Consider the following 11,637-nt stretch of genomic DNA (forward strand, 5'->3'; position numbering starts at 1 on the left):
AGTTTCCTGCTCTGCCTGTCTACATGACTTCACAGCTGGCCTGAAGGATCCCCCCCTCCATAGTTTATATTAAAAATCTAACTATAGTGGTGCACAGAAGGGGTAGTTATGTTTCAGAATACAGGTGATAAATTCTGCTAATTGTTACTTGTTCACTTTATAAATAACATTCCACCTATATTTGATCTAGTACAGCATTCTGCTAGAATAAAGAAACTCAGGAAAAATGTGGACTGCGATTTCTAATTTTCTTTAAAATGCTAATTGCTTGGTTTCACTCTTCTCTTGAATCACTAGTTTGAAACAAGCAAGTGATTTAACTCTTTATCTTCATATTTGTTTTGGGTCAGAATGTATTCAAGTCTTTCGATCAGCATGGCAGCAAAGCATGCATCATTTTCAAAAAGAAGTTCCAAATGTGGTTGTGTTGCTGACTATGGGAGGTTTTATATTTCTCGAATAGAGAGATATTCAACCAACACTGGTGGTAATGTACAGAACCAAAATTAGAAAAAAAAGTTGTCTCTGTCCAAAGATTTATGGACCTAACTGTACTTGAACTAAGTTAAAAGAGTTAATGACAGGTAGGATTTTCCACAGTGACAGCCAGAGAAATATACTTTAAGGTTCTGTGGAACCCTATGGTTCCTCCAGCGGTTGGTATGGGTTCATTGAACAATTTGTTTCTCAGGTCAATTTAGGTGACTCCAATAATCCTTTTGGCTATCTGTAAGGGTGACATTCTTCTTACTGACCACCCTGCTCATGTACTATGAACTGAGAATATTAAAAGGTATTGCAGGGGTTTCCTTAGATATGAAAGTTTTTGTAAGGGTTCCTCTTTGTTAAAAAGGTCTTGAAAGACTCCTTAGGGAACCCTACCCAATATTTAAAGGGTAAAATTTTTAGCTGTGGCACTTCCATTCTCATGGGATGTAGATACTCTGCTCTCACTAGGAACAGTGAGGAAGCACCCTGACATCACTCTTTTCTTCTAATGGTTATTTGTTTATAGGATAGGATAGGTATTTTTTTGTAGGATGGAAAAGTGGACTTTGCATTTTTGGGAAGCACCTTCTTAAATATGTTACTGCACTGCTACTCTCCTGCACTGGGAACTCTGTGCCAGAGATGAACCTTTCTGTGCTAAAAGTAACATGTTTTGTATCAAAGTTCATGTTTTCTATTAAATAGAGGTATATTTCTAATGTTTTTGTTTTTCTGTAAAGCTGACTAAGCATTTTAGAGTATAATGTAATGACAAACATTTGTGATAGCAGGCTAGTTTATGCAATCCTTGAGGCCATAGACTCCTGATTTCTATAGCTGTTCCTAACAAGGCCTTCATAGTAGCCCATGGGATACCAAAAAAAAATCTGGTTGAACAGTGCAGGGTTAACTCCTGCCTGCCCTAATGTTTCAGCGTGCACAGCAAAATACAATACAGTGCTCAGTGTACTTAGAAGAGAAAGAAGTTAAACTTTTCATCCTGCCTTCATCTTGGACACTCCCCCTGAAAATTGATTAAAGAGCTGGAACAAGTAAAGAAAGCTAACTATTCACTGATCAGCTCCAGTCTGGTATGTTTATTTTAGTTTCTGCAAGAAACATTTATGTAGAAAAGGAAATATTTACTTCTTTTTACTTCTTACAGATTCAGAACTTTCTGCATTATACTTTAGTGCTTAGTGTGTGCTTTGGTGTGTTTACATTTTGTCTTGCTAGCAGTTGGTGTTTCTGCTTTCACATTTTTTTAGTTTTACACTTTTTTTTTGTAAGTGGGAATTCTGCATCATCCTTGTGTGTGCCTTTTGCTGTCACAACATAAATTCTGCCAACTTTATTTTCTGTACTGGTTTTAGTTCCATAATGTTGGGTATTTTAATTTATTTTAAACCATCACTTGATCTTTTGCCAAATTTGGTTTTTCTTGCCAGGAGGCACCCATCTCCCCTCCTCCTCAGCCACTGATGACACTAGCTGCATGGCTCCCTCTTGGTTATTGCCTTTGCTCTACTGACCTGGAACAATCATATAGCCAGGAAACTCCTATTTCTTAAAATTTGTGATTTGAAAACATCGAAGCCTGGGCATTACCATTACAGCCAGATAAATATTATTAAAAAACAAGATTTATATAGTACCAACATATTACACAGCGCTGTATCCTGCAGGTTGACCTGCATTGCTTTATCTTTGCAGTGATTATTATAATTACACAGTATTTATATAGCGCCATCATATTATGCAGCGCTGTACAAAGTCCATAGTCATGTCACTAGCTGTCCCTCAAGGGGGCTCACAATCTAATGTCCCTACCTCAGTCATATGACTTTAATACAGTCTATGGTATTTTTTTTTAAATAATTGGGAGCCAATTAACTTAACTGCATGTTTTTTGGAATGTGGGAGGAAAGCGGAGTACCTGCAGGAAACCCACGCAAACACAGGGAGAACCTGCAAACTCCATGCAGATAGCGTCCTAGCCGAGATTTGAATCTTAGACCTAGCACTGAAAGGGCGAGAGCACTTACCTCTGTACCACCGTGCTTTGATAGATAGAAATGGGATATAAAAGCTATAAATGACTTGTTTTGTAAGCGTTTAGACTCTAAGACTTTCATGTTTGCATTAACTTTACAAAATAAGTACCGTATTTGTGTTAATTGGCACTCTAGTAAAACACTACATTTTCAATTAAAATGCATGCAACTGCATGTAACTGACAAAAAAGGCTGCATTTGACCTTTCTTTGTCTGCATGTAGTCCAAAGTAAAGCGGTTCAACACAAATTGGGTGCAAAACAGCCTACAAAATGATGTGATTGCTTTAAAATAAAGTCAATAGGATTGACATGTGCTTGGAACACCCCATATGCAGGAAAACACCAGTCAATGTGAGCACTATGCCACCTACCTAGATTATGCATACAGCAAATAAAATCTGAAGAGTTCATAATAGTCTAAATTTCTAGTCACCGACTTACTTGGTAACGCAGTCAGTCCCAACTTAAATCCTAAGGGCAGAATGATGGTTAAAATATTTCAGCTTTTACTGCTTTGGGTGCCTATATTCAAACAATAGGTGCTCAGTAGCAGTAACAGGCTGTCACTGCTATTTTTTTCAGGAACTGTGCGCAAATGCCTACAAATGCTTTACAGTTCTTTCTTTAATTGAAACGATTTGCAAACATATGCATAAGCATCAAGCATTTCCAATTGGCACCAATTCTATTTTCTGTATTTGTCTATGGAGTGTGTAGGGGTTACCATCCTTGGACGCTGTAAGCAGCTTTCAAAAAACATAAACAGATCATGAACCATAAATGTTAACTGTTTTTTGCAAGCATTTTCTTTTATACTGGATCCATTTAACACCAGAAAAGCAGCTCTATTTACACCAGAACAGTAGACAGTTGTGGGAATGTGAGTGACTCAACATAATCCCTCACTATAAACATAAGGTGTAAAACAGTTTTTTACTACAATATGTTTACAACAGAAGAGGTGATTCCTTAGGGCTTCTGTGTGCTAGCATTTTTCTGTATGTAAGCCAATACATTATCCCCAAGCAGCATTGGAATAGGGATTATAAATGCAGTAACATTAATGCATTGATGGTCACAACGCTGCATTAAATTATCATTGTGTCATTGCCTAGAATTTAAGGCTGGATTTAAATTAAAACCTAACACGAGAAACATATATTTACAGTAGGACTATCCGGCTGTCCTACTGATCCTGCAATTTAATATTAAATTGACCAAGGTTGGAGTCAGAATTCCACATCTGTATACCTGTTCCAGGGCAGGGACTCTGGAGCTTCGGAAATAACAAGATCAGCCAGATACACAACATTTTAACCTAAAGGTCAGCAGTGCCAGCCTGTGTATGTCTCTTAAAAGCTCTTGAGCTGACCTCATATTGCCATGGCATGGCTCCTCATTCAGAAAGAAATATTCTCCCAGGCTGCAGGTCATGCAATGAAAAACATTATCTGGAAGTCATTAATAAATGAAAATCTTCCAAAAGTTATGTGGCTGGTGAATGTACAACCAGCTCAGGATCCAATAAAACTCTATGTCAATATTGTGTTGTTTCAGGAAGCTGATATCTTGGGAAAACCTGAGCAGGATTCCAAGGAACCTGACTGTAGAGTACAGAGCTTGCCTGCAGGAGGATCTCATCCAGTGCTGGGCTTCTCCCACTTCCTGGACTCAATACATATCTGCTGCCAGAAAAGTCAGCTGCACCCCGCACAATGTACACTGCTTTAACTTTACTCTCAAAACAAAGACATGGAGGACTGAACAAGAAAGCACTGAACACTCTCAGCTCACACACTGCAGACAGGACAAATGGAAAGGGTGGAGCATCCAGGGGGAAAAGCAATCTACCTAATCTCTGTGCCAAGAGCAGGACAGAACCTGTCTCATTAACTCTCTGCAAGCACCTGGCCAGCAGATCGTACTCCTCTGCTAACTATGATCGTGTCTTTCAAGATTCAGTGCAGGAGCCTGAAAAAGTGTGGGGGAGTGCAGCATGCAACATCACCTGGTTCAAACCATGGAGCAAACTTCTGGACAACTCCAATCCTCCATTCCCCAAATGGTAAGTGGTGGTTCTGTATTGTCTGTGCAAAGAAGTTTTATTTGATGGCATCTATTTGCTTTTACTTTCCTGGTATGATATGTCTAAAATCAGATCTAGACAAATAGCTGCTGTAGAACTACAACAATCAGCATGCACATTCATGTGTATGTATATATTATCGATCATTTTTATTATTTTATTACCTGTGATATCAACATGATGCAATGGCAAACACATTGTGGCACTACATGACACTTTAAAGGATCTCAGGATACAAAACAATTTGCTGTGTGAGAAGTTGTAAAGTGGAACTTTAGTTCTGCATACAAAAATTGTGATCAGGCAGGACTTTTTTGCAGAAGAGACAGGCTGCGACCCTTCTGCAATAAAACATACTTGCCTGCCTGTTTGCAATCTTTTTTTTTTCGTAGTACGCCGAGTTGTACATGCCAGGATATGGCAGATTTGCCCGCCTGGCTAATGGAGATAGCTAAAGTTCTGACACCCGTAAAAGGAGCGGATACAGATGGCATTGTCTGCTACAAAATGATGACAGGTGAGTTTAATTTAAACATTGCAACCAGCCAGGTAGGTTTATCTTATTGCAGTTGCCTGTTCCTTCTGCAATAAAGAACCTGTATGGTCACAATTTTTTGTTTTGATGGTTTAGTTTCTAATTAAATAGTCTATTGTACCTGTCTTCAATCTTCTCCATTTATATACTAGCACACAAGCAGATTTGCTTCCATGTTTGCAATTGACCAATTGATCTGATCAATATTCCAATTGTTTAGATGTCCTATTTCACACTATTTACACATACACAAGATTCTAAGCTTTAGATTGCTTTCCATCCAGTAAAAGCAATCAGAATTCTGGAGCTACATGGTCATTAATAAATCTGATGTAACTTTTGTATTTGTAATTGACCAACGTGCATTGTACCCACAACCTATTGGAACAAAAAATTGGTCACTTATGACCGGTCATCTGCTGAGCCTCCCTAACCTTCTGCTTAGATCCTTCTGTTATTAGGTCAGAAGTGAATACCTGCCTTTGTACTATTCTGCAATACACAATCCTTCACACGAATAAAGAATGCTGTAGGTTGTATGACCTATTACCTGTTGCTGTAGTAAACTGTTGCATAATATAATGCCAGTCAGCATTTTCTGTGACCATGCCTGAGATGATGAAACACAAATGTTAACTTCTTCTATACAAGTCAGCTTCTATGCATTCATTTTGCAGTTCCAAATCCAGCAGTATGGATTGTATTGCAAAGCATGTGTCCTATAAACAAGCCACCACATGATATTTGTCTTGCTTCCTGGAAATACACACAGCTATCTGATATCACTAAGTAATCTGAAAGAACTGGCCGAGCACCACTAGAGTGTAGAAAAAACATAAACATAAGGTGACATTCTAGGCTTAAAGTGGGGCAAAAAGTATAGCCAATCTGTAAACAAGGAACAGTTATCAATGTTAGTAATGCAGACATTAAGGTGTGCCTATACTCTATTACAGTACAGGTTCTGGAATACCCTTACTTAATGCAGGCCTATCACTGTCAGATTTAGTAAGCTGATATTTCTGAAAAATCCTGATTGCGTGGCGGTGTTCTGATCCTGTGGCTTTAATTCCTTCTGCACCCACTGACCCAGAATGAGTATACAGCACAGCTGTTCAGTAAATGTCACAGTTATCTGCATGCTTGTTTCACATGTGTGACTGACACTACCAACACCAAAAGATCAGCTATACAATGAGTTCAGCAATAGCAGCTTACAAAATCTCCCAGTGGTAGGTCCAACTTAAAAAAAACTAAAAGCTTTTTCATTTTGTGTTGCCATTAGTATGATTTTTCACACTATGCTGGAGATGACTGTTTTAATAGAAAGGAAGTGAGAGAATATACAAAGGAAACTCTGACTTCAGCCAATCTGTAAACAAGGAACAGTTATCAATGTTAGTAATGCAGACATTAAGGTGTGCCTATACTCTATTACAGTACAGGTTCTGGAATACCCTTACTTAATGCAGGCCTATCACTGTCAGATTTAGTAAGCTGATATTTCTGAAAAACCCTGATTGTGTGGCTGGTGTTCTGATCCTGTGGCTTTAATTCCTTCTGCACCCACTGACCCAGAATGAGTATACAGCACAGCTGTTCAGTAAATGTCACAGTTATCTGCATGCTTGTTTCACATGTGTGACTGACACTACCAACACCAAAAGATCAGCTATACAATGAGTTCAGCAATAGCAGCTTACAAAATCTCCCAGTGGTAGGTCCAACTTAAAAAAACTAAAAGCTTTTTCATTTTGTGTTGCCATTAGTATGATTTTTCACACTATGCTGGAGATGACTGTTTTAATAGAAAGGAAGTGAGAGAATATACAAAGGAAACTCTGACTTCTGTAAAAAAACACAGAAACTAACAGTATTTCTAATCCATTGTTTAAACCCACCATTGATAGCTATCTGTGGCACAGGTGTTCCCACCAGAAGTCTCCCTTCATTGCATGTTCCTTCTGCACCTATTACAGTTTTATATGTGCACAAGCAGATTTGTCCTAATATATTGTAAAATTTCTGTTCTTTCTTTTTATTGATCAATTCCAGGGAGTGTAAAAATGTTTGCAGGTGTAATAAGTTTAAATTGACCCTACTAGAAAAGTTTGTTCATTATGGTGGGAGATAGTGATATACACTACACTATAATGCAGAAGTTTATGGACATCTGACCATTACATCTGTTTGAGCTTGTTGGACATCTCATTTAAAAACCATGGGCATTAAAGCTGAAAGTGCCTTCTTTTTTTGGGGGGGGTTTAAATACCTTTTTTTAAAAAAAAAAAAAAAGTAAAGCCCCTCTCTCTGTCTTGAGCTCTGCCGTGATTAAGACTGAATGGGAGCTAAGAACCTCCCGCGATACATACATCACGCATCCTGGGAGGCTTCTGACTGCTCCTTCCAAGATTGGCCATCTTCATTGGAGAAAAGATTACAGATTTCACGCATGCGCAGTGATATCGTCACTCTTTTTCTTTTTTCCCCATTCACACCACCTGATCTTGCACCTGCGCTGTGTGAGATCAGGTGACGGAGGAAGAAGATGGCAGTGCCCAGCGCATTCTCCACACCATGAAGGAGTATACAGGACGATGCAGAACCCAATCCATATTTAGACCATCTCAAGCTTATATTACGACACACATTCTCTTGGTATGGTTTTATTAAGGGTATGTAATGTTACAACATTCAAATCTGTCAAGAGTTGCAAAAATGTTGTGTTCAGATCTGTTATTAATGATAGGAGAGTTGGACTGTTCTCAGTGGTATCTTAATCTTGGAATTTTATCATGTTAACCTGATAAATCCTGGCATTATCATCCTGCAATATGGCATTGCCATTAGGGAATAAAGAATCCATTGGTGGAATAACCTGGTCATTTAATATATTCAGGTAGTAGGCTGACCTCATTTTTCGGATGCATAGCCTTGCTGAACTTAGACCTGACCAACTAAAGCAACCCTAGATCATAACCCCATCCCCACAGGCTTGAGGACTGTTTTTTTTTTTTTTTGATCCTGCCATGTATTTTAAAAACTCTTATTATACAATCTTCTCTAGTTTGTCTGTCAGGGATTTGCTACTGTTAAGACATAAAACAAAAACTCGAGTTCCAATGCCTGCATACCTATTTTGGCAGATGTGGAGGGAAACATCTGGTAATTTTTAAGTGTTTTTGAATCTATCTTATATTGTGGAGTATTTAGCCAGGGGATGGAAACACCCCTAAACCAAAGCCAGGAATTAAAATATACCTTAGCAGGATTTTCTGTGTAAGATGCTAGCAGGAAGAACACACTGCTAGACATGATTTATAACACAACAGTTTTAGGCCTTTCCTTTTTGTAAGCACATAAATCTTTGGTGCTATTCAGGCTTAGAAAATAACTATAATGTGTGTGTATATACACAGCAATTCTCGATGTTATTGTACCCATTTATAAAAGCCAGCCTTTAGGTACACCCTGGTGTTTTTATATCTGAAGACGTAAACGTGTATTACCAGTACCACTGTAATTTTCCTTGTTTTTTTAATTAATGAAAAAATGTTTCTCTTATACATTATATAATTTCAAGATGCTGATACTATGAAGTTAATCAGCTAAAGCACACTAAGTGTATATTACTTTATGTGTAGCAATATTACTACGTCAAATATAAAAACGTTCAGTTTTGCCTTCTAAAACCATTGTACCATATTACCATTCTGCTATATTCTGCATACAACACTGCAATATATTATATTTTATGTATCAAACATTCAAATGACACAAGGGTAAAGCGTGTTTACATTGGGAGCTGCCCTTTTTCAAATTATTATGTGCTACTCTGTGTGACAACCAGTTTTAATATCTTAGACATACACAGTAGACTTCACATGACTGGAGAATGCTAATGCTTGTCTAACATAAGAGAATTCTGGAAACAAGAGTTGGGAATTTGCTTCCGGAATATCTCATATTCAAAGCTCTGTTACTATAGAAAAAATAGTATATGTATTCTATAGTAACCAGCTCTGTTACTAAACAAATAGTATCTGTATGCGTTTATTTATTATGGGTTTATTCAAATGCGTATTTAGTTTGTTCATTTTAAAATAAACAGGTAACGCATGCGGAACAGAGGTGTTAATGATCAAAAGTGCCTGAAAGTACTTTATGTGCTACGTATAACAATCAAACACTTTTTTGTTTTTTATTGGGCTACCTTAGCACCAAGACTGTTGGGTTGCTGGTAACCACTGCTGACAACCACCAGTCAATATGACTGCAAGTATGTAGATATTTCCCATAATCAGCAGGATTTTGGTTTTTGTGGTACATATTGTTAAGCATTCTGCTGGTGGTTTCCTTTGAAAATAAAATAACTTTACAAATTTATCAATGTGCAATGCATGGCATTTAGCCTCCCTGGCGGTCTGATTAGGTCAGTAATTTTGCATGTCAAAGCGGAACATTGTTTTAAATTTCCCACCAGGTCACGCCCCCCCAGCGCACCGCCGCTGCACACTAACGCATTCCATTGATCACGCTGGGGATGCAAGGTCAGGGGACACAGATGCGGATATGCGTCAGAGGACGCCGTGGGTTTCTGAGGACCAGGTAAGCCCTTTACAATGCCACCTTGAGTGTGGCTTGGGGTTAACGTTTTTGATTCTGAAAATTAACCCCAAGCCACACCCTGGAATACCTCCAGGAAGGTTAATGCATTTTACTGTGTGCTAAATGCAGCACTCCCGGTGTAAAACCATCCTTAGGTGGCAGGAAATCTGGTTAGGCATTGTTTTTCTTTGTTATATTTTCAGATATGTTTTTCTGTATCAGTCCTTCTAAACCCTTTGAACCCCGAATTGGCCTATAAAATAATTTCAGGTGTCAGGGTACCCTTTCTATAAACAATGGAATTGGAATCGGATGAATTGGTTGGCAGTGGGAACAATGTGCCCTGGTCAGAATACCATCTTTGCAGACTGCAAAAAAGGTCATTGGTTTCATGCAACTGGCTCATCCAATTGGGGTTGGTCTCCAACTATGCAGGCAATGGCAGGGTAATCAGAATCAGATCAGGTGGTTCATGGAACCTGGTTGAGAATGACTGGTCTATATTTTATTTGTTGTTAGATACAATGTAAATATGTTTTATTACTTTGTTATCTGAAAAGAAAGTTGAACATTGGCCAAATAAAATAGGCAAATCTGAATTATTATACCAAGATATATCCAATGAGATACAGCCCATACCAGAAAGATAAAGCACAGAAAAATGATTTGGTCTCTGAGTTAGGATTATTTTAGCTGAAACTAGGACAGCAGAAATAGCTGATCACAAGAAATGTTTGATAATATAACAGTTTGGTGTGCACAAACGTGTTTTGCCCACATATTGCTCTGGCTGCATCAGTGTGAGAGAAGACTCTATTCCACTAAAGTGAGACACAACTGGTTTATGTATCTCATTGCAGATATTGTCAGGAATTGCCACAGGACACACAGTTTCTGTATTTTCTGCACATCTATAAAAGCACACAAAGTGGTCTCGTGTGTATTCTTCCTCTCCAATGTTCAAGGATTTCCAATACTCACTAAGACATTGTATCCTAAAACTTATATATCTGTGTATCAGGCTCTTTAATACTATTCCAAGCTCTTATGTTCCTGGTTTCATTGTCCAGGACTCTGTCAGGACATTTTACAAAGTGTCATAGTCATGTTACTAACTAATTTATTGTATCTAGTCGTGTGTTATCAACATGGTCTATGGCCAATTTCAGGTGGAGTCAACTAACCTACCAGTGTGTTTTAGGAATCGGGGGGGAACATACCAATTCCATGCAACTAGTATTCTGCCCAAGATTTGAACCTGAGATCCAACACCTGCAAAGACAATAGTGCTAGCTACCATACCTCCCAATTGTGCTCCCTGTTCATTGTGTGTTCGGACACCTTTCTCTTATAGCCATCATTAAAGTGGATACTTTTCTGTAGTTCCAATCACACAACTGAAACAAATATACTGATATATGTGTGACAAGTTAAACCCCTGAGGTGCAAACTTATTCTGGGTAAATAAATAGATATAAAGGTAGAAAATCAAAACACCAAGAAGACTAACAGGTACAAACCACTGCATATTGGGAACGCCCTATAATCATGTTGTTTTGGAAATTCCATCTAAACTGGCTGGGGCAAACTTTTCTGTGCTTTGGCTGCTTTCTAAAAAATAAACAGACTTAAACATTTCAAACATTTGTTGTGCAGCACCTTTAAATATGGGCATTAAGACTGCACATAAATCTGTGACCTGTTCATGCCACTTTTTCTAGACCAGAAATCCCCAGGAAACATTTGCAGACAGCAACTTGAACCAATAGTTAACATTTACACTTTATGAAACCAACCTGCTGTCCAGTCAAGATCAGACTTTGGTGACAAACCTTAAAGGGTACCTAATCTCAGAAATTTCAC

General features: G+C 38.3%; 1 protein-coding gene across 1 annotated transcript in view; it reads left to right on the forward strand.

Moving 5' to 3' along the window:
• Nucleotides 1-1,502: 1,502 nt before the first annotated feature.
• The window catches only part of ACSS3 (acyl-CoA synthetase short chain family member 3), a 52,160-nt gene continuing 42,025 nt past the window's right edge, over nt 1,503-11,637 (forward strand). Inside the window, exons 1-2 of the mRNA XM_072401210.1 lie at nt 1,503-1,580; nt 4,103-4,610. Coding sequence (XP_072257311.1) covers nt 4,261-4,610 — 350 coding nt within the window. The 5' untranslated portion in view covers nt 1,503-1,580; nt 4,103-4,260. The remainder of the gene's footprint in view (nt 1,581-4,102; nt 4,611-11,637) is intronic.

This window comes from Pyxicephalus adspersus, chromosome 2 (genome assembly GCF_032062135.1).
Source record: "Pyxicephalus adspersus chromosome 2, UCB_Pads_2.0, whole genome shotgun sequence".
NCBI lineage: Eukaryota > Metazoa > Chordata > Amphibia > Anura > Pyxicephalidae > Pyxicephalus > Pyxicephalus adspersus.